The following is a 23,893-nucleotide window of genomic DNA, read 5'->3' as shown; positions in this document are numbered from 1 at the left end:
AAGAACGGAGGGAAGGATGGGAAGAAGGAGTAAGAGGGAGGGAGTACGAGGAAGTGGAAGTAGAGGGGGGGAGCAGGAGATCGACATAAGGGAAAGGAGTGCATAGATAAAGGGGGAGCACAGAGAAAGGATGAGCAGATGGAAGGAGAGAATGGTTCAAATGGCTCTGAGCAATATGGGACTTCACATCTGAGGTCATCAGTCGCCTAGATCTTAGAACAACTTAAACCTAACTAACCTAAGGACATCACACACATCCAAGCCTGAGGCAGGATTCGAACCCTGCGACCGCAGCAGTAGCGCGGTTCCAGACTGAAGCGCCTAGAACCGCTCGGCCACAACGGCCGGCGGAAGGAGAGACTAGTGAGAAGTATAAAAGATGGAGAGATTGGTGGGAGGAGACAGACGGAGTGAAGGGCACGAGGAGATGGACAGAGTTGTGAGTACACAACGTCCAACGAATAATGCGTCCAAGAAAGCGACAGCTAGACGAACGTTGATCGTAAAAGGAAGAATAGTGCTTCTGCGATTCCATATGCTTGGTTACAAGTCCCCTCTATTCTTTCTCTCGAAACCGTTATGGAGGATAATTCCGATTAACTTAATAATATTAGCCCAAGTGACCCGTTGAGACAAGTGTGATCCTGCAAGCAGATTGTTTATTTGCACAGTTTGTATGAAAACGTAGCGAACATGAACAGTATAGGATAAATCGTGAAAAATATTACTGCGCTTCATTACAGAGGACCAGAGGTGGCAAATGTTTCACGGTACATTTTCTTGTCAAGATACTGTATGGACCAAACGGCATCCTACACCCATTACACGTAATCGGAAACTGAAACTAAGTAAAGGCACCATGATATGAACACGTTACTGTCTGATGGCAAACTGTAACCAGAATTGTGGAATTTTGTTTTTCGTCTCACGACAGCAGTAAGCTTCTTCGAGGGTGAATTCTTTAATGAACGAATGTGACATTGGATGAATTACTTTGTGTCTCAGGTTAAATCAGACCTTATTGACGACCCTGAAATCGGCTGAAGGCGTTGCTTGCAGTAGTAGTTATTTTATCACTGTTTGAGCTGAGCTTAACGATAGAAGTGTGATTCAAGAATGGAGACAGACGGGAAATGTTTTAGACCATATGCTCTTTCCTGGCCACACGTATCACATAGCGTGGTGGAAATCTCGACCCACGACGTCAGAAGATAGCGAACCAGTACAATAAAAAGTTTGTCAGCTTATTACCCTGGTGAAAGCCTTGCCTGTGTCTCAGACAAGCATTCCGCGTTACCAGTATCAACATCAAAAGCGTAAACTATGCAAAAGAGTCACTGTTTCGGAATTGTCATGCTCTACTCAGAGGAAATAGACAGGATATTTCGTCACAAAAAGAACACTGACTCTGTCAGTCAATACGTATCCCGAAATAGTCTCTGTGCTATAACCGTAATATCATCGTCAATGCGTCAGCATAAGTGCTGTTAAGGAGACGTAGCACGAGTGACAGTTAAGATTGCCCCCTTAAAGAATACCATTGATGCATGGTAGAACACTGATTATTGGAAACCCTGTGGAAATCGAAAGTATTACGGAATGATGGCCCCTGGGTCCGATCTAATGGCTAATTGTTCGTCTGGTTTGCATTAGAACGGTCCTTGCATTTAGTAGTAGGAAAAATTTGATTGAAAGCATTGGCGCTTACGAATACTTGCTTGTTTTTCCATTTGATAACACTGCTACATTATTCGATGGAGAAATACTGCCTTTGTTGCATCAAAGCGGAGGTTCTGGAACTATAAACATACAAGAACAATTGCCAATTAAACTTAGATGTTACCAAAAAACTGGATACCATTTAGGCCATTGAAAGATATTCTGTAACGGTAGATCAAGTATGTTTACTTAGGGAGATACCTAAACGAAACAATTGCCCTATAATAAAACAATAATTAAAAAGAATAACGATGTACATATGGAGTAACATTATGCGTGTGAATCATTAAAGGAAAAAAGATATAGTAACTTTAGAGCAACTATACAACTTCAGGAACTATTACACCGTGCGATGAATCTGAATTATTATATGTGGCTAAATCTAATAATTTATCAGGACACATAATTTATATGCTATTAACAAGGTATTAGATTAATTAATTTAATCCAGCAGATGATTTAGGTTAGTATTACTAGCATAACTGTATATATCGTTTCCAAGCCTCATGTTTACATTTGCATGCAAATTTTACTATGTACTTAGTGTTCACATCTATGCATACACATGTGCTGTGTAATTAGTAAACAAAACAGCATCATAGACGTTATACACCCCCTGGGCCAAAGTTAATCAATTACGGTTATGGAATATGAGTCTCTTGACTGGTTTCATTCCAATTCATGGGCTAATCTTTTTATATCAGTATGTTTACCACACTGTATTGGCAAAATCTGCTTAATATCTTCTACAGTTAGCACCTACACAAAAGTTCTGGTTTCAAGTGACCGTTACTAGTTTAGGATTTCTTAGCAGCAGTCTCATTAACCTGCGTCCAATCCTGTTGAGCATGTTCCATCAAAGGCTCACCTCACCTTTTCACTCTTGTATCTCTCATTTCTCTACTTTATTTGATTTCTTAATGTATAACCACTCCCTATAACACTATGTAACACATTCTTCAGACTTTACACTTACAACTGCCTACGTGATATAAAATTCATTCAAGGGTGGTAAGTCGAATCTCTAGAGTGTTCCTATGTGTTAGATATATGCAATACTACATGAGTCAGTAATAGCAAAAACAAAACACCCACAGTTTATGGAGTACGGACGCTTCAGAGAGAGAAGGGAGCCAGAATATCCGTCCATCTTCGAGATCTTTCCCTGTCAACCGACTCCAGGACCTGCCCCTCGCATGAAGAAAGAAGAGAATAGTAACGACGATACTCGGAAGGACGGCCGTGCAGAGGTGAGCAAACATCAGTACTACCGGGTATACATAGCAGAATCAGTCACTCTCCCAGACAGCTCTGTCATTTGTACACGTGGGACTAGGTAAGGAACTCACTTTGTTGTGATCCATTAATACAAAATAGCAGTGGTTACGATATCCTAAAATAAATGTAACATACAACGGAAAGATACTACTGTGGAAAGTAAACTTCCGTTGTAAACTTAAAAGGATCCGGAATATACCACTCGTTTGACGTACACGTTAAAAACGCATGTTAACAGGCGATTCAGTCTTACATGCTACCTCAAGTGTCCAGTACACGATGTACGATCATACAGAGTGTTAGCTTCAATACCTGTTCATGAAACTAAGTGCTGCTATGAACTGCACTGGGCATATGCTGTCGGTAATAAGAGGCACAAATCCGACTTCAACTTCTATTCAGTAGCTCCAGGAGAAACAGACACGATACCAATGCGACGTAATATGGTTCACCGTTCCAGTGCTCGTGGCTTCCATCAATGCGACATGCAGAATAAGGTTTTGAAACATGAAGAATAATTAATAGGAATATAAGTAACCAGACCAAACCACACGGAGATATAACAGAGAGTTGTACAGTGTGAGGGGCTCTTAAACAAAAGGTAACGATGTTGTCGTAGTCTCTTTGTGTAGTCTTCCGGGATGTGAATTCGGGGTAGACTGGGCGGCGTCATAGAGATTTACACGTATATTCACGTCACGATCAGAGGATCACGTGAGAGAAATTCAGGTGGTAACAGAGAGTATTATAAAAATATATGTAGGTTCTCGCTAGCAAATTTTCTTGTTTACAATTGCCTGCGTATTTTACTATGTTCTTGCTGTTCGTATACTTCTGCTCTATTGTCGAAATTGGTGAACAAAGATGCATTACAAACGTTATACACAAAACAGATCACAGACAATGTCTATGTTTTTCGAGTCATATATATATTGACTTGTTTCAGCTTTCCTCATATATTGTGTACTACACAGTGCGCGGACAACAATCTGGTGTTTATACACTTTGCACACGTTCACATTCTTCTCCTTTCAGGTGTGGGGTTCATTATTCAAATGTTTGAAATGGGTCTGAGCGCTATGGGACTTAACATCTGAAGTCATCAGTCGGTTCATTATTCCTAGATGACTTATCATTATTCGTGTCAACCAACCTTTATTTTGTTAAGTGTGCCCCATTAAAACATTCTGTACCCTTTTCATTAGCGTTCCTCTCAGCTCCCTATCTCTATTTGATATATTATTTTTTGCCAAACGCCTATAGCAACACATTTCACATTCGTTATTAGACACAATTATGGTCTGCTACTTGATATACCAACTGTTTAACAAAGCTAAGTCAGTTGTCTAAAGTTTCCTTCTGTTAGACATACGGCATCCCAGCTGAATAAGCGATAGTAAAGCCAAACCATCTACAGGGCCATGCTGCTGGGCGCGTCAAGAAGAGGAAGGCAGCCGAAAAAATACCGCCGTCTGATGACCGCGAGCGCAAACACTCCGAGCAGCGTCGCCGTCGCCGCAAGAGACGTGAGAATAAACTGGTCGCCGCGCCGCAGGAGGGCCCTGCTGGGGTAAGTCAGCGTCATTACTGCCGTGGAGGGCAGGCAGGGAGAGGCGGGCAGACAGGTTGATAGCTAAGAAACAACAGGTACTTCTTAAACTGCACTCATTGTAGAATCAGCCACTCTGCCAGATCATGTCTATCGAGAATTCCTGATGCTCGAGACATGCCTCCTCGACTATAAATTCCGGAAGGGTAGTTAAAGGGATTCACTTTATTGCAATCAAATGGTAGATTGGTTACAAGATAATGATGTAAATCTTGGGTCGTATGGATATTTATTGTTGTGGGACAGTAAGGCCCGGTGTAAAATACCCACGGGTTACGATTATAAAACTTGGTGTGAAACACAGCAGCTTCAAACAGCTTCATGTGCACAAATTATAGATCTGCAGCTGTGCGAGTCACAACTGGCTAATGACTACTGCCAGTCGGAGACACATCCGTCCCTTAGTATCGCAGATTTGAGGTAAGACTAGCGAACGGCTTCCATTGTCGACGAATTCAAAAAAGTTCAAATGTGTGTGAAATCTTATGGGACTTAACTGCTAAGGTCATTAGTCCCTAAGCTTACACACTACTTAACCTAAATTATCCTAAGGACAAACACACCCACCCATGCCTGACGGAGGACTCGAACCTCCGCCGGGACCAGCCGCACAGTCCATGACTGCAGCGCCTTTGGACCGCTCGTCTAATCCCGCGTGGCTGTCGACGGATTCATTATAGATGTAGTTCGAAGTGTGGAATGACGGGGAATCAAACTGTTTGACACATTTTAAACGCAAGTATGCCGATAACCGTTTTATGTGATTTATGTAGACACGGAAAACCGCAATCCGATTGGCCGACGTGAATTTAACTGAGCACAAATACTGGCGCCAGGACCTATCACATCAAAGAGAAAACTGCCGTGTACGTAAAGATATAGGTATAAGTGATATTAGCCCAGACTGTTAACGGAACTGAACACTTCAGTAGGATACCCTCGTACGAAACCACAAGCTGAATATCAATGACGCTCCATATAGCATCAGTGGCACTTATGAGACATTAGGAAACCAATAAAGCACTCGGAATCAATTACAACAGTTCGGTGATTTATGCCTGCAAGAAAGTGATGACTCATCTAACGTACATGGTAGAAGGGAAGTTACTACTTTAACATAGTAGGAAACTTGGTAAGAATTAGTCGAAGTGAATCAGACTTCGAGTACGTTCCGACTGTATTAATGAAATCCTCTGTGACTGACACAAATGGCATACCGAGAACAACTTAAATTTCTTAAAACAGACCTGACACATGAAGAGCATCAGTGCAGTCTTTTCTGGTTTATTAAAATTCCATCAACAATTGTTCACGTTATGAGATAAGCGTGAGATTGCAACTACGTGACTTAGCCAGACTATTTGTGTGAAATAGTAGTAATAACAGTCGGTAGAGCACACACGACGTCAGTGGCACAACTCGCAAAAATGTGTTACTGCCTCTCACTGGAGCGAATCAGAGATGGCCCAGGAGCCTTGGTGCAGGTTCTGATAGGATTACTCCGAAGACGAAACCAGATGTCATCCCATCTGTATGTACACTTCGTCTGCGATCAGTTGAAGAACTGAAGTTTTAGCACGTAAAGATACTAATTGAGAGCAAGGACAATGTACGCAGATATAAAGGGCTCTGATATGACAGGTGTGAACTGATAAAATTGTGCCGCGTTAATAATCTTACAGCAGATATAGGGGCTCTGATACAATACAGGAACAGCGCGAAAATCTACTACGTGCCACTAAATACTTTCAGTATAACGAGTAATGTTTTATCAGAGCAACTGACATATAGGTAATTAATAACTCCACGTGATTCACTTTTAATTGAAAGTAACACTTCTCTTTGGCACAAGATTCTGCATAATAATGTAAAAATAAATTACGTTTTCGTTAGGAAGCTCCCTTTGTGAGGTTACGACGAAGCCACCGACATACCTCTGTGGAAGTCACAAGTATCTGTACCGGGTGACCATACCGATTAACAAATCGCTTCCTATAGGATCACAGGAGTTTAGTTAAAGGTATTGGGCAACGCCAAATTTAATAAATTGAATTTATTTAACAAATTATGGTCCTGGCGGCGTTATAAAAATATAAATACTGTGTTTATCATACTACTGAATGAAACAGTGGTAACTATAGGTCTGTATATATTACAATTCGCTACAGACGTCATGTTAAACATAAGCGGACACGAACAGAAAACTATTACGTTCATTAAGTACACTACTGGCCATTAAATTTGCTACACCACGAAGATGACGTGCTGCAGAGGCGAAATTTAACCGACAGGATGAAGATGCTGTGATATGCAAATGATTAGCTTTTCAGGGCATTCACACAAGGTTGGCGCCGGTGGTGACACCTACGACGTGCTGACATGAGGAAAGTGTCCCGCCGGCCGGGGTGGCCGAGCGGTTCTAGGCGCTACAGTCTGGAACCGCGCGACCGCCACGGTCGCAGGATCGAATCTTGCCTCAGGCATGAATGTGTGTGATGTCCTTAGGTTAGTTAGGTTTAAGTTGTTGTAAGTTCTATGGGACTGATGACCTTAGAAGTTAAGTCCCATAGTGCTCAGAGCCATTTGAACCATTTTTGAAAGTTTCAAACCGATTTCTTATACACAAACAGCAGTTGACCGGCGTTGCCTGGTGAAACGTCGTTGTGATGCCTCGTGTAAGGAGGAGAAATGTTTACCATTACGTTTCCGACTTTGATGAAGGTCGGATTGTAGCCTATCGCGATTGCGGTTTATCGTATCGCGACATTGCTACTCGCGTTGGTCGAGATCCAATGATTGTAAGCAGAATATGGAATCGGTGGGTTCAGGAGGGTAATACGGAACGCTGTGCTGGATTCCAACGGCCTCGTATCACTAGCAGTCGAGATGATAGGCATCTTATCCGCATGGCTGTAACGGATCGTGCAGCCACGTATAGATCCCTGAGTCGACAGATGCGGACGTTTGCAAGACAACAACCATCTGCACGAACAGTTCGACGACGTTTGCAGCAGCATGGACTATCAGCTCGGAGACCATGGATGCGGCTACCCCTGCCGCTGCATCACAGAAAGGAGCGCCTGAGATGGTGTACCCGAATGAATCCGGGTTCTGTTTACATCATCGTGATGGTCGCATCCGTGTTTGGTGACATCGCGGTGAACGCACATTGGAAGCGTGTATTCGTCATCGCCATCCTGGCGTATCACCCGGCGTGATGGTATGGGGTGCCATTGGTTACACGTCTCGGTCACCTCTTGTTCGCATTGACGGCGCTTTGTACAGTGGACGTTACATTTCAGATGTGTTACGACCCGTGGTTCTACCCTTCATTCGATCCCTGCGAAACCTTACATTTCAGCAGGATAATGCACGACCGCATGTTTCAGGTTCTGTATGGGCCTTTCTGGATACAGAAAATGTTCCACTGCTCCCTGGCCAGCACGTTCTCCAGATCTCTCACCAATTCAAAACTTGTGGTCAATGGTGGCAGAGCAACTGACTCGTCACAATACGCCAGTGACTACTCTTGATGAACTGTGGTATCGTGTTGAAGCTGCATGGGCAGCTGTACCTGTACTCGCCATCCAAGCTTTGTTTGACTCAATGCCCAGACGTATCAAGGCCGTTATTACGGCCAGAGGTTGTTGTTCTGGGTACTGATTTCTAAGGATCTGTGCACCCAAATTGCTTGCAATTGTAATCACATGTCAGTTTAGTATAATATATTTGTCCAGTGAGTACCCATTTATCATCTGCATTTCTTCTTGATGTATAATTTTAAAGGCCAGAAGTGTATTAACTTACTTTATACTGTAACTAAAATATCCATACCTTGGCAAAGATTGGTTAATTAGTTTGGGAAAACAACCACGTTCGCAATAGCTCCACAGTGCTTCCAGAATTTTAATGATAAATGAAAGAAGTACAAAAAAAATTGGGGCCTGCACCCATTGCCTTGACTTGAGTACATGTTGTGTTCGAGATTATCAGTAAACTCAAGTGAACGGTGGAAGTCGTAATGTCAGTCTGAAATCTTTACATACACCCTGCAGCTTAGCTAGCGAACGCCGCTGTCGCTCACCGTACTTAGCGTTACCTGTGGCCGCGGGCGGCTGCCGTAGTGGCTGCAGCACTCTCAGTCATCTGACCTGTACTGGAGACTGCTCTCCCTGAGAGCCGAAACTCTATGTGCCCCTCTCAACTGATGTGTCTGTTGGCGAGTCTCTGATGGAAGTTTGCTCTACAGAGCGCTCCCAATAAGGATCAGAAATTTCATTTACTTTTTGGAGTGTGCGTGGTGTCAGACAATCAATGACTTACTCTCCTGAGCACCAGCCAATCAGATCCCTTGTAACAGTGCAAAAATCTCCCTTCCCTATTTAGTTTAACATAATAAACCAGTCATAGGTTCATTGTGCTGGAGCTGAGAAACAGGCAACTTCTGACTCTCACCATCTGTCCTATGTCACGTTCAGCCAATCAGGCGTTCTCCATGTAGACATATGTGAGTTCTGTTCTTCCAATCCAGAATTTATTTGCATTGTCCTATGTCAGTGCTCGCACGTTTCTTAGCAGAGTCAACAAAATTTCAGTTAGCTTCGCAGCAGCCTGTCATCTCACGGAGCCCTGCTGTTAAGCACGTAAGATCTACATGGTCTTTCGTCGAACTCCAAACTTAAGTTTTCACCGTTGTGGGCCTCAAGTTCCCAGAACATGGGAACACAACCTGTAGCTGCTAACTGGCGACGTGCCTGCTCTGCGCCAGTGGACACACCAAGTTAAAACGTACAGATCAGCTTTCCATCGTTTAGGATGCAGACACGGGCAGTGCCTCTGCCGTGGAGATCACGCCACGTGCAGTATACTGTGGCCGGACACCGAGACACGCTCCCTTCTCCTGGTGGCCTGTGTCCAACGCGTAGTCAGTAGGATTCCCCTCTACTCATTTAAACAATCGCCCACATTCAGGAAATAATATGGAAATCTAGCGTTAGATACGAAAATCACTGACGTCAGTTTCAACAAAAACACTTATTTCTTGCTGGGAATTGATTTAGATTCGTTGAGTTAGTGAAGTTAACGGAGTTTGAGTATGGCACCAGACAGGGTTTACGAAAACGTTTGCACAGCACCCTAGTTTGAGATACATGCTTACCGTACTGTGTATTTGGCATGCATAAGTTTGTGCTGCACTGTGGTAAGTAGTAAAGAAGAAACCTTCACGAACGTTACCTACAAAACAGGCCACGAAAAATGTCTGATGTGGTTACATCTATCACTTAAGTGGCTGGTTTCATTCTTCCGTGTGAGCTAAACTCATTATTTCAAATGGTTCAAATGGCTCTCAGCACTAGGGGACTTATCATCTGAGGTCATCAGTCCCCTAGAACTTAGAACTACTTAAACCTAACTAACCTAAGGACATCACATCATACATGCCCGAGGAAGGATTCGAAACTGCGACCGTAGCGGTCGAGCGGTTCCAGATTGAAGGGCCTACAACCGCTCGGCCACGGCCGCCGGCTCTTTATGTCTTCTCGCACATTATGCACTGCTTAGATAGTAAATTGTTTCTTATATTCCAATCTAGGCACATAGTCTCAGCTTTTGCTACCAAGTGCCTGCGTAACTAGCGTAACTATTCATGGATGACATAGAAACAGTCATGCGAACCTACCACTAATCATCGACCTTCCATTCTTGTATCCCACAGTTGTCTACCTTATTTAATAATTTAGTTTTTAACTGACGTCTTCTTATAGCCTACATTAAAGGGCTGCTAATTTAATATATAATCTGTTTAAAAATGCTAAGTGAAGTATCTAAACTTTATTTATGACTGATATATGCCATCCTAGCGGAATAACTAACTATAAGATCAAATCATCCACAGGTCCACGTTATTGGGCGCTTCAAAGTAAATAAGGTCGAAGAAGATAATCCGCAGTTTAAGGATCAAGACATCGACCAGACTACACAGAGAGAGATTTTCCTCAAGGAACGAGATATAATACTGGTCGATGCGCCGCAGGAGGGCCCCAGTGAGGTAAGTCGACATTGTTACTAACATTAAGAGTATGCGTGTGAGAGCGATGAGGAAACAGCTCCGTCTCTGACTGTACACGCTGTAGAATTAGCCACGTAGACAGGTGATATCAGTCGAGATAATCTCATGATTTGCACACATCTCCATGACTGTAAAATGCAGTTGTCTCTCATCTTTACATGACTGACAACAGACTGATTCACGGTATTAGAAGAAGAAGGTATATCCCACGGATGGTTGAAATGGTATAATTACGAGGGCAGTTCAATAAGTAATGCAACACATCTTTTTTCTCGGCCAATTTTGTTTGAAAAAACCAGAAATTTCTTGTGGAATATTTTCAAACATTCCCTCTTCGTCTCGTATAGTTTCATTGACTTCCGACAGGTGGCAGCGCTGTACGGAGCTGTTAAAATGGCGTCTGTAACGGATGTGCGTTGCAAACAACGGGCAGTGATCGAGTTTCTTTTGGCGGAAAACCAGGGCATCTCAGATATTCATAGGCGCTTGCAGAAGTCTACGGTGATCTGGCAGTGGACAAAAGCACGGTGAGTCGTTGGGCAAAGCGTGTGTCATCATCGCCGCAAGGTCAAGCAAGACTGTCTGATCTCCCGCGTGCAGGCCGGCCGTGCACAGCTGTGACTCCTGCAATGGCGGAGCGTGCGAACACACTCGTTCGAGATGATCAACGGATCACCATCAAACAACTCAGTGCTCAACTTGACATCTCTGTTGGTAGTGCTGTCACAATTGTTCACCAGTTGGGATATTCAAAGGTTTGTTCCCTCTGGGTCCCTCGTTGTCTAACCGAACACCATAAAGAGCAAAGGAGAACCATCTGTGCGGAATTGCTTGCTCGTCATGTGGCTGAGGGTGACAATTTCTTGTCAAAGATTGTTACAGGCGATGAAACATGGGTTCATCACTTCGAACCTGAAACAAAACGGCAATCAATGGAGTGGGGCTACACCCACTCCCCTACCAAGAAAAAGTTTAAAGCCATACCCTCAGCCGGTAAAGTCATGGTTACAGTCTTCTGGGACGCTGAAGAGGTTATTCTGTTCGATGTCCTTCCCCGTGGTCAAACGATCAACTCTGAAGTGTATTGTGCTACTCTTCAGAAATTGAAGAAACGACTTCAGCGTGTTCGTAGGCACAAAAATCTGAACGAACTTCTCCTTCTTCATGACAACGCAAGACCTCACACAAGTCTTCGCACCCGAGAGGAGCTCACAAAACTTCAGTGGACTGTTCTTCCTCATGCACCCTACAGCCCCGATCTCGCACCGTCGGATTTCCATATGTTTGGCCCAATGAAGGACGCAATCCGTGGGAGGCACTACGTGGATGACGAAGAAGTTATTGATGCAGTACGACGTTGGCTTCGACATCGACCAGTGGAATGGTACCGTTCAGGCATACAGGCCCTCATTTCAAGGTGGCGTAAGGCCGTAGCATTGAATGGAGATTACGTTGAAAAATAGTGTTGTATAGCTAAAGGATTGGGGAATAACCTGGTGTATTTCAATGCTGAGTAAAACAACCCCTGTTTCAGAAAAAAAAGTGTTGCATTACTTATTGAACTGCCCTCGTACTACATCTAGTAATTGATAACGGCACTTTGGCATGATATCTTGAAACAACTGAGTAGGATATATTCGGCCTCATAAACATTCCATCTGTGTAAATAAATGATCGTCTGACCTAAAGAACATTGACATCTCTCTTCCAACACTACTCAAACAATGAGAGCACAATTCGATCCAATTTCGTGGGGTCTCCTTTGCTCTGTTACGACACATCTTCGAACATTGAAACAAACGTGATCTTGTAAAAGGATTGTCAGTCCATATTATCAATTTAACTTGATAAGAAGTGCAGGGGCCCAGGTTATCAGAAAGTATTACTGTCTCTCATTGAGGCGAATGATAGGTTTACGACGTGTCTCCATGCAGGTATTGCTAGAGATACTATGCCCACATTAGTTTTCAACACCATAATACTTAAGTTTTGGAACCAAAGAGATAATTAACAGGGTATTACCACGTAATTCATGGATGTTAGTCTATAAAGTGGAATTACTTTGTTTTCTATAGATATAGGCTACTTTAGAATTAAGCTGATTAAGTTACAGCTAGAACAATAGTGGGGATTATACTTTGTTCCAGATTGAGCAACAAGCTTGAGGTAAAGCGTACAAATTATAATTTGATGTGTTAAAAAACATTTACTTTGACACAGCTGACGCGGATTGACAAAAAATTTACTCTTAGATGGAGGGTAACAGAGCAGCGTGTGCAAGATACACTCTGATCAAAAGTATCCCAACATCTGGCTGAAAATGACTTACAAGTTCATGGTGCCCTCCATCGGTAATGCTGGAATTCAATGTGGCCAACCCTTAGCCTTGATGGCAGCTTCCACACTCGCAGGCATATGTTCAATCAGGTGCTGAAACGTTTCTTCCAGAATGGCAGCCCATTCTTAACGGAGTGTTGCACTGAGGAGAGGTATCGATGTCGTTGAGTGACGGCTGGCACGAAGTCGGCGTTCCAAAACATCCCAAAGGGGTTCTATAGGATTCAGGTCAGGACTCTGTTCAGGCCAGTCCATTACAGGGATGTTACTGTCGTGTAACCACTCCACGACAGGCCATGCATTATGAACGGGTGCTTGATCGTGTTGAAAGATGTAATCGCCATCCCCGAATTGCTCTTCAACAGTGGGAAGCAAGAAGATGCTTAAAACATCAATGTAGACCTGTGCTGTGATAGTGCCACGCAAAACAACAAGGAGTGCAAGCCCTCTCCCTGAGAAAAACGACCATACCCTAACACAACCACCTCCGAATTTTAAGCTGGTAGACGATGTTCACCGGGCAGTCGCCATACCCACACCCTGCCACCGGATGGCCACACTATGTACAGTGATTCGTTACTCAACACAACGTTTTTCCACTGTTAAATCGTCCAATGTTTACTCTCCTTACACCAAGCGAGGCGTCGTTTGGCATTTACCGGCGTGATGTGTGGTTTATGAGTAGCCGCTCGACCATGAAATCCAAGTTTTCTCACCTCCCGCCTCTCATAGTGCTGGCAGTGGATCCTGTGGAAGTTTGAAATTCCTGTGTGATGGTGTGGTTAGTGTCAGCATATTACACATTACGACCCTCTTCAACTGTCGGCGGTCTCTGTCAAACAGACGAAGCCGGCCTGTAACCTTTTGTGCTGTACGTGTCCCTTCACGTTTCCACTTCCCTGTCACACCGGAAACAGTGTTCCTAGGGATGTTTAGGACTGTGGAAATGTCTCGTACAGACGTATGATACAAGTGACACACAATCACCTGACCATTTTCGAAATCCGTGAGTTCTGCGAAGCGCCCCATTCTACTCTAAAAATGGTTCAAGTGGCTCTGAGCACTATGGGACTTAACATCTCAGGACATCAGTCCCCTAGAACTTAGAACTACTTAAACCTAACTAACCTAAGGACATCACACACATCCATGCCCGAGGCAGGATTCGAACCTGCGTCCGTAGCAGTCGCGCGGTTCCAGACTGAAGCGCCTAGAACCGCTCGGCCACCAGCAGCCTGCATTCTACTCTCTCACGATGTCTAATGACTACTGAGGTCGCTGACATGGAGTGCCTGGCAGTAGGTGGCAGCAAAATGCACCTGATGTGGAAAACGTATGTTTTTGGGGGTGTCCGGATAGTTTTGATCCCACAGTGTGGGTGCATTTCTCCCCTCACATACAGCACAGGCTAATTACTCAAACATGTACCCATTTCTGAACATTTAAAGCGTCTTGCCATTAGTTTTCAGAACTTATCATGATCTCCTTCTTCTTCTTTGGTCTTTAACTATCAGGTTGACTATCAGCAGCTTGCCTAGCATTTCTGTCTCCGGCCTTTTTCTTGAGTGCAGTATAGGTGGTGGAACATATGTCGTCCACGATACGGTTGATGTATACTAGACTAAGTTTGTCTCCTGTGTTCTTCCTTTCTGCTGTCCTTTGAGCAACACCTTTAATGACACCATAATGTCTCAACATGTGGCTGACACATGTGGTGTTCAATAAGCTTTAGGAGACATAGCTGCACGTTATCTACCATGCATTGCACCAGTTTGTTTAATACGTTATTTTCACAGAAAATCTTGAGCCTTCTGCGATAGAACCACATCTCGAAGGCTATCAGTTTTTTTCCGCCTCCTCGATTGTCCGTATTTCACATCTGTACAGCGGCACACTCCACACAAAATCTTTATGAGGTCTTTCCTCAGGTATTGGGCTATGAAACAAGTTATGTAAGATTCCTGCTCTTGCTGAAAGCAGCTGTTGCCTGCTTTATTTGGCTTGCAATATCCTTTCTTGATCCGTCTGAGGGTGCTTTTACTCCATAGGAAGCAAAGGATTCTATTGTCTCCAGTCCCTCATTGTTAATTGAGCACTGGGCAACGTTATTTTGACTACTCATCAAGTTTTTTGTCTTAACTTTATTAATTGGCATGTTAGGAAGAAATGGGGCTAACTTTCATCTGCATCTCGCTTTTGTAGTTCCGCACATTCACTTAACACTGTAGTATCATAAGAAAATCTCAACATGTCTGTTATCTTACCTCCAATTTTAATTCCTAGTGTGTCCCTAAAATCATCTAGAGTCCTTTGAATGTATCCGCTGAATAAGATAGCAGAAAGTGAACAGCTCGGTCGTACACCTTATTTAACAGTGGCTTGCTCTTGATGTTATCCGCTTCCTATCACAGCCACCTTTTCTCAGTAAAGTTACTGCAGTACTTCTCTGTTCTGATACATTTCGGCATTTCCCCTCTCAGCATATCAAAAGTCTATCGAAGAAGAAGTGCTCATTGCTGCATTTTATAACCCATGTTTAGTAGACGGTTAAGCTTCGAATGATCGTTCCTGTCATACATCTGAATACTGACCATTCCTCCTACGACACTCTGCTGCATTCTTAGCTCTTGCTTAGTCTTGTCTCAGGTATTAGCCGCAACCCGAGTACTGCTTCTCGTGTGCCTAGAGCTCCTCTAAAGCCAAATTGATCTTCCGTATCTTGTACACGTATCCTTTCTTCAGTCCGCGTTACAATGACAGAGGTCAAGATCTGGGTGGCGTGTGTTATTAAATTGAGGGTGCAAAATTGTTCACATTTGTTTGCAGATACTTTCTCTTGTGTTGGTGCTGTAACTATTCTTCGAAGTCTTTTCGGTGTTCCCTGGTTTCGTATGTAATTTGTATGAAATGGAACAGTTCTTCATGTAGCTGTTGTCTAGCAGCCTTGATGAGTTCTGCTGGTTTATCACCATCTTCAGCGGCTTTCCCATGTTTTAGCTGCTTGACTACGAGATACAATTGATCACGCGGGGAGCAAACTCCCCCCCACCGGATTGCTTGCCTCAGCGTTCTCCAGTTCCTTATCTTCACTATTTCTTGCATACGGCTTTTCAAGGCATTATTTCCACCATTCTAGTACATCTTTATGATCATAGAACAGGAACCAGATGAGGGCGTAGCAGGTTGATTGAGATACATTAAATGGCTACGAAAATATAATCCACTTATTGAAACAGATATAACACGTTCACGTTGTGGCAGAGTGAAAATATCCCGATGTTACACCAAACATCGTGCGCAACATAAAACAAAAAATTAAAATAGACGTGTTATCAAATGCCATGACAATAACAATCTAGAATAATCAATTACAGAAGATTAGGAAAATAAAGTGTACGGAATGTTAGAAGGGTAATGCAGCTATTAAATATGGAGTTATAGGAACTGCTGTTTTACTACTTACAGTGAGTTAATCACTGCTACCAGAATGCACCACAACAGAATATTTTTCGCGTGAGGGTATATCCATGGAGTCTAGGCCCCTCTTCTTCAATGAATAACATCAATACGGCCATTTCCCGTTGGTAAGTAAGGGCCAAGCAACTGTTAGAAAATCTTCTCGTGGTGTGTTGTTGATGATGCGGTCTCCCGTTTGAAGTATGATGTGATGCAGGTTCCCAGGGTAGTCTATCCTGTGAGAGGCTCTTTGCTTCTCCATAAGTGCAGCAGCCGACATTAATTTCAATCTGCTTAATGTGTTCAAGTCTTCCTCTACCTCTACGAATCTTACAACCCTTCCACCTCCTCTCCCCACTCACCCTCTCGCAACACCCTGTTAACAGCGTAAGATCCTATGTATCCGCACGATGCATACTAGAAACTGATCCCAGCTATCAGCGAATTGTGTGATAAAAGACTTTTTCCTCCATTTCGATTCATTTCCTCCTCGCAAGTTACACGCTGTACCCAGCTTATCTTCAGTGCTCTCCTGGAGAAATATATCAAAACTATATATTCCATTCTTTATGAACTGTCTATCTTTAGCGTTCCACTCATGTACATGGCTACACTATAGACAAATACCTCGAGAGAAGACTACCTAGTACTGAAATTTATATTATAGGTTAATTAATTTCTGCTTTTCAGAATCGTCTTTCTTGCTATTGACATCCTGATATTTACATGTCCTCTACTTTGCTAATAATCTGTTACTTTTGCATAAACAACAAAGCTCAGTTTACTTCTCTCAGTGTAATTTGTTAATATTTTTCCACCTTCAACTCCTATTTCAATCCTACTGCATTTTGCTATCCTAATTTTACGTTTGCTAGTATTCACTGATAATTTCTTTTCAAGACATTACTCATTTCGTTCAACTGCTAATCAAAGGAAATTGGTGTATCTTACAGAACTGTAATTTCATGAACTCAACTTAAAGTTTTATTTTTTCTCCCTGAGCTTCAATCCCCATACATAATTTTTGTCTACTTTCCGTACTGCTTCCTGAAATGCTAGGTTACAAAGGTATCTCACTCCCGTCCTAGCTGCTGTATGCCTGCGAGATCCTGAGACCTTTATAATTGCACTTTGTTTTATGCACACGTTTTGGACCACATCACTCCCTGTATTTTTTATCCCTGTGACCCTCAGAAATGGAATTCCTACCGATTTACTTTTGCCTTGCAGCAGTCTGTCTTCAGGGTACTAAGGTCGGAAATGACTTACTCGTCCCCATACTTCCGAGAAACCTCCGCTACCAATGTCTTAATTAATTCTATTAGATTTTTCGTGTCCATTCCGTTAACTTTGAATCTTGTGAGCATTTGGCCTATCTGGGAATGGAATTATTACGTTTTTCTGAAAGCCTGAGTGTATTTGGCCTGCTTAGGACGTTTTACGTATCACGTGGAACACCTTTTTCAGGTTCCCAACCAGTCATCTTAACAATAGTGTATACCATGAGTATTTCTCCGAACTGGGTCTTTTACTGCAGTGAGAAACTCTTTTTGCTGTACCATATTTCACTTCGAATCTTCATCCACTTCCTGTTTTAAATTACTTTGTAGGACCCATTCATACGTTAAACCCAGCTTTTAGACCTCCGTCCTTTCGTTCGTAATGGCTTGCCAGTTAAGCGTTTGATATTTATGCATCTGAATCTCTCTCCTCTAACGGTTTCCATAATTTTCCCATATATGGTATCTAACTTTCCGATTGTTACACACGCTTCTATTGTTTCGCATTTCTTCTGCATCCAGCCTTCTTTTCCCGTTTTCAGCTTACTGCACGACTTATTTTTACGTGTGTGTATTCACGTTTGAGGCTTCATTTCCTGTTTTTCTTTTTTAATTTTCTACTTTAAACAGTTAAAAGCAGCATCTGGAAAATTGGGTAAGAATTCTATTGGAAATAATCTTTTTGCCTGTGTGATTCTAGACTGCTCTCTCTATTTCATCTGTTCAATTTTTCCATTCGTCTTTTAATGCAATGCTTCCCCTTTCTCAGTGGGTTCTGGACTTATATCGGACCATTTTCCCAGATTTCAATCTTTTTGCAGCTTCTTCAATATCAGTCAGCCGTCTATAAACAACACAGTATGGATATAGTCCATAACTGCTCATGGAAAGAAAAACGAGTTTAAAATCTGGTTTTCAAATCTCTGTCGTGTTAATACACAATCTGCGCGGCATTTAAAACATAGGGAATAAGAGAAAATGGGGAATTATGCATCATTTGCGAATCCCCAAATCACATAACGCTTGTAACTGACACAGTTCTTCGTCGGGTGGTAGTATCATTTTCCGAGTCTATACTAGCACTACTGAAGGCGAAAAGACCGACATACGTCAAATTTGTATCCCGCACTTCGGTTGACGTATACAGGTCAACTGACGTACGGTATACTGGTGCTAGCTAGATGAAAAAAGCAACATGTCTAACATTGATGTGATTTACCCATATAGGTCAGTTGAAGTACAGAATACACATGTTACAATTGTTGTTATTTCCCATTCTGTGATAAATTTCAGTCGATATTATAAGTATAGAAGCCAAAAATAAATTGTATCCCCTACTTCAGTTGACCTACATAGGTCAACAGGTTGCCAATGATACGTAAGCAGATTTCCTCGTTTCCGTTAGCACTAGTATCTTATTCTTCAGTTGAACTATTAGGTCAACTGAAGTATGGGATGAAATATCATGTATGTAGATCTTTCTGCCTCCGCTAGTAATATTATGTACATCAGAACAGAATGTTAGTAGTAGTGGAGGCGAAAGAAACAACACCTTTAAAATTTGTATCTCGTTTTTCACTTGACCTATACAGTTCCACTGAAGAATAGGGTACCAATGCTGACGACAACGAAGAAATCGACGTACGTTAAATTTGTATCCCTTACTGCAACTAACCTACACAGATCAACTGAATTTCGAGATGCAACTCATATATATGTCAACTGAGGTACTCTACGCTACCACTACTTCTTTCCATTTCTTCGTTTATTTTTTACAGAAGCACTCGGACTCAAACAAGCGGTATCCTAACATTATGGTCGAAACATTACTGGACGTTATATATGTCAACCATCTGTTTTTCTCTCATGCATTCCTTAGTTTAGGAACATTTGTCTCCGCTGTTAAATCTGTGAAGTAAATCATCTCTGGCAAAATCTGACGTCATTGGTCAGAGCCGACAGGTTGTATCCCGTTCTTCAGTATGCCCGAAACATTTTACTTACAGACATGCTGCCAGTATGAGGATCTCAGCGATATATTATTGCGAAATCGGTGATAATGGAAGATCCTCTCTTTCATACCATACACTAAGTCATCAGCTTCTAATGCCTGTGCGGTAATAATATTCCAATATCTTACTACCTGTTAAACACTATCAGTACGACTGAAATTTTTAATTTCTTTTGAAGCTGACATTAAACAGTGATAATCCATAGAAACCTCTTGTTCAACGCAATGTTCTAGCGTATAATGTTGTTTCTAGTTTAACCAAGCACCTAAAACTATCTTGGTTGCCTAGGTGGATGTTCTCAAGATGGATCAAGAGGAGGAGAGAGTAGCTGATTGTCTCGTGGAGGCTGTCAAGATCGACCAAGCCTGTCAAGATTTAGAGGAGGAGTCAGCTGAGAGTCTCACGGGTGCTGCCAAGATTGGCGAAGCATGTGGAGAGATTAAGGAAGGGGCAGATCATGGTCTCATGGATTTTGCTGAGACTGACCCAGTATGTGGAGATGAGGTGGAAGGGGCAGCTGAGAGTCTAATGTGTCCTACCAGGATGGAACAAGCCCATCAATATTTAGAGAAGGAGGTAGCTGAGAGTCTCACGGGTGCTACCAAGATGGGCGAAGCATGTGGAGAGATTAAGGAAGGGGCAGATCGTGGTCTCATGGATGTTGCTGAGACTGACCAAGTATGTGGAGATGAGGTGGAAGGGGCAGCTGATAGTCTAGTGAGTGCTGCCAAGGTGGAACAAGCCCATCAAGATATAGAGGAGGAGGCAGCTGAGAGTGTCATGGGTGCTGCCAAGATGGGCGAAGCACGTGAAGAGATTAAGGAAGGGGCAGATCATGGTCTCATTGATGTTGCTGAGACTGACCCAGTATGTGGAGATGAGTTGGAAGGGGCAGCTGAGAGTCTAGTGAGTGCTGCAAAGATGGAACAAGGCCATCAAGATATAGAGGAGGAGGCAGCTGAGAGTGTCATGGGTGCTGCCAAGATGGGCGAAGCATGTGGAGAGATTAAGGAAGAGGCAGATCATGGTCTCATGGATGTTGCTGAGAGTGACCAAGTATGTGGAGATGAGGTGGAAGGGGCAGCTGAGAGTCTAGTGAGTGCTGCCAAGGTGGAACAAGCCCATCAAGATATAGAGGAGGAGGCAGCTGAGAGTGTCATGGGTGCTGCCAAGATGGGCGAAGCACGTGAAGAGATTAAGGAAGGGGCAGATCATGGTCTCATGGATGTTGCTGAGAGTGACCAAGTATGTGGAGATGAGGTGGAAGGGGCAGCTGAGAGTCTAGTGAGTGCTGCCAAGGTGGAACAAGCCCATCAAGATATAGAGGAGGAGGCAGCTGAGAGTGTCATGGGTGCTGCCAAGATGGGCGAAGCACGTGAAGAGATTAAGAAAGGGGCAGATCATGGTCTCATGGATGTTGCTGAGACTGACCAAGTATGTGGAGATGAGGTGGAAGGGGCAGCTGATAGTCTAGTGAGTGCTGCCAAGGTGGAACAAGCCCATCAAGATATAGAGGAGGAGGCAGCTGAGAGTGTCATGGGTGCTGCCAAGATGGGCGAAGCACGTGAAGAGATTAAGGAAGGGGCAGATCATGGTCTCATTGATGTTCCTGAGACTGACCCAGTATGTGGAGATGAGTTGGAAGGGGCAGCTGAGAGTCTAGTGAGTGCTGCAAAGATGGAACAAGGCCATCAAGATATAGAGGAGGAGGCAGCTGAGAGTGTCATGGGTGCTGCCAAGATGGGCGAAGCATGTGGAGAGATTAAGGAAGGGGCAGATCATGGTCTCATGGATGTTGCTGAGAGTGACCAAGTATGTGGAGATGAGGTGGAAGGGGCAGCTGAGAGTCTAGTGAGTGCTGCCAAGGTGGAACAAGCCCATCAAGATATAGAGGAGGAGGCAGCTGAGAGTGTCATGGGTGCTGCCAAGATGGGCGAAGCACGTGAAGAGATTAAGGAAGGGGCAGATCATGGTCTCATGGATGTTGCTGAGAGTGACCAAGTATGTGGAGATGAGGTGGAAGGGGCAGCTGAGAGTCTAGTGAGTGCTGCCAAGGTGGAACAAGCCCATCAAGATATAGAGGAGGAGGCAGCTGAGAGTGTCATGGGTGCTGCCAAGATGGGCGAAACACGTGAAGAGATTAAGGAAGGGGCAGATCATGGTCTCATGGATGTTGCTGAGAGTGACCAAGTATGTGGAGATGAGGTGGAAGGGGCAGCTGAGAGTCTAGTGAGTGCTGCCAAGGTGGAACAAGCCCATCAAGATATAGAGGAGGAGGCAGCTGAGAGTGTCATGGGTGCTGCCAAGATGGGCGAAGCACGTGAAGAGATTAAGAAAGGGGCAGATCATGGTCTCATGGATGTTGCTGAGACTGACCAAGTATGTGGAGATGAGGTGGAAGGGGCAGCTGATAGTCTAGTGAGTGCTGCCAAGGTGGAACAAGCCCATCAAGATATAGAGGAGGAGGCAGCTGAGAGTGTCATGGGTGCTGCCAAGATGGGCGAAGCACGTGAAGAGATTAAGGAAGGGGCAGATCATGGTCTCATTGATGTTCCTGAGACTGACCCAGTATGTGGAGATGAGTTGGAAGGGGCAGCTGAGAGTCTAGTGAGTGCTGCAAAGATGGAACAAGGCCATCAAGATATAGAGGAGGAGGCAGCTGAGAGTGTCATGGGTGCTGCCAAGATGGGCGAAGCATGTGGAGAGATTAAGGAAGGGGCAGATCATGGTCTCATGGATGTTGCTGAGAGTGACCAAGTATGTGGAGATGAGGTGGAAGGGGCAGCTGAGAGTCTAGTGAGTGCTGCCAAGGTGGAACAAGCCCATCAAGATATAGAGGAGGAGGCAGCTGAGAGTGTCATGGGTGCTGCCAAGATGGGCGAAGCACGTGAAGAGATTAAGGAAGGGGCAGATCATGGTCTCATGGATGTTGCTGAGAGTGACCAAGTATGTGGAGATGAGGTGGAAGGGGCAGCTGAGAGTCTAGTGAGTGCTGCCAAGGTGGAACAAGCCCATCAAGATATAGAGGAGGAAGCAGCTGAGAGTGTCATGGGTGCTGCCAAGATGGGCGAAACACGTGAAGAGATTAAGGAAGGGGCAGATCATGGTCTCATGGATGTTGCTGAGAGTGACCAAGTATGTGGAGATGAGGTGGAAGGGGCAGCTGAGAGTCTAGTGAGTGCTGCCAAGGTGGAACAAGCCCATCAAGATATAGAGGAGGAGGCAGCTGAGAGAGTCATGGGTGCTGCCAAGATGGGCAAAGCACGTGAAGAGATTAAGGAAGGCGCAGATGAGAGTCTTGTGGATTCTTCTGAGATTGACAAAGCAGGTGTTGATGAGGAGGAAGGGACAGCTGAGATTCTAGTGAATCCTGCGAAGATGGAAAAAGCTCCACAAGACTTAGAGGAGGAGGCAGCTGAGAGTCTCATGGGTGCTGCTGAGATTGATGAAGACTGTGCAGATGAGGATGAGGGGTCAGCCGAGACTCTCGTGAATGTTGCAAAGACGGAACAAGCCCCTAGAGATCTAGTGGAGGGCGCAGCCGAGAGTGTCAGTGGTGATGCCAAGATGAAGGAAGTCAGTGTAGTGGTGGTGGAGGGGGTTGCTGTGAGTCCCTGTAACCAACCCTCGGGTGCCGCTTGCACCCACTGAAAAAATGTTCGTTTGTTCCTAAAGTTCTTGTTTGTGTTACGATTTTGTTCTGTTTGTTTTTGAGTTCGTTTTTCGTTCTGTGTTTAATTTTTCTTTGTGTTCATTTAATGTTGTTTGTGTTTATTCATTTTTCAATGTTCTTTAAGAAGCCTTGGTTTATTTAAAACAAAAAAATAAATTTTACGTATTTCACCTATTGTTCTCTTATTTATTTAGTGTACATGTGCAACAATAATAGTTGCCGAATTGAAAGTACGTTTCATTTTCAGTTTATTCTATAGCTGACTGTCTCCCTCTCGTTACAATGAAATAAACAGTAGACTAAACCTGGGGCTCAGTCTAAGGCATTTATCAAGCTCATTTCAGTGGCACGAAAGGTCTGTGATATATACACGATAACAGTCATCAGTAAGTGCTACATTCACTTCTGTATTGCGAACATCACATAATGCCGATTTATGCAGTATGATTTTATAGTTGT

The 23,893-nt window shown here is 43.6% G+C and overlaps 1 protein-coding gene across 1 annotated transcript; it reads left to right on the top strand.

Moving 5' to 3' along the window:
• Nucleotides 1-2,915: 2,915 nt before the first annotated feature.
• On the top strand, nt 2,916-23,412 carry LOC126092894 (uncharacterized). Its single transcript, XM_049908623.1, has 5 exons — nt 2,916-2,969; nt 4,415-4,567; nt 10,503-10,655; nt 20,050-22,746; nt 22,825-23,412. The coding sequence occupies exons 1-5, from the start codon at nt 2,916-2,918 to the stop codon at nt 23,410-23,412; spliced, it is 3,645 nt and encodes a 1,214-aa protein (XP_049764580.1).
• Nucleotides 23,413-23,893: the final 481 nt, after the last annotated feature.

The sequence above is a fragment of the Schistocerca cancellata genome, chromosome 7 (assembly GCF_023864275.1).
Source record: "Schistocerca cancellata isolate TAMUIC-IGC-003103 chromosome 7, iqSchCanc2.1, whole genome shotgun sequence".
In the NCBI taxonomy this organism is placed as follows: Eukaryota; Metazoa; Arthropoda; class Insecta; order Orthoptera; family Acrididae; genus Schistocerca; species Schistocerca cancellata.
This window is presented reverse-complemented; position numbering and strand designations above follow the sequence as displayed.

What these genes read in the sequence shown, in the direction of transcription:
- LOC126092894 (XM_049908623.1), top strand. Translation starts at nt 2,916, where the DNA reads ATGAAGAAAGAAGAGAATAGTAACGACGATACTCGGAAGGACGGCCGT. An exon ending in GGAAGGACGGCCGTGCAGAG is followed by an intron (nt 2,970 to 4,414) that starts GTGAGCAAACAT and finishes AACCATCTACAG; the next exon opens with GGCCATGCTGCTGGGCGCGT. An exon ending in CGCAGGAGGGCCCCAGTGAG is followed by an intron (nt 10,656 to 20,049) that starts GTAAGTCGACAT and finishes TTGGTTGCCTAG; the next exon opens with GTGGATGTTCTCAAGATGGA.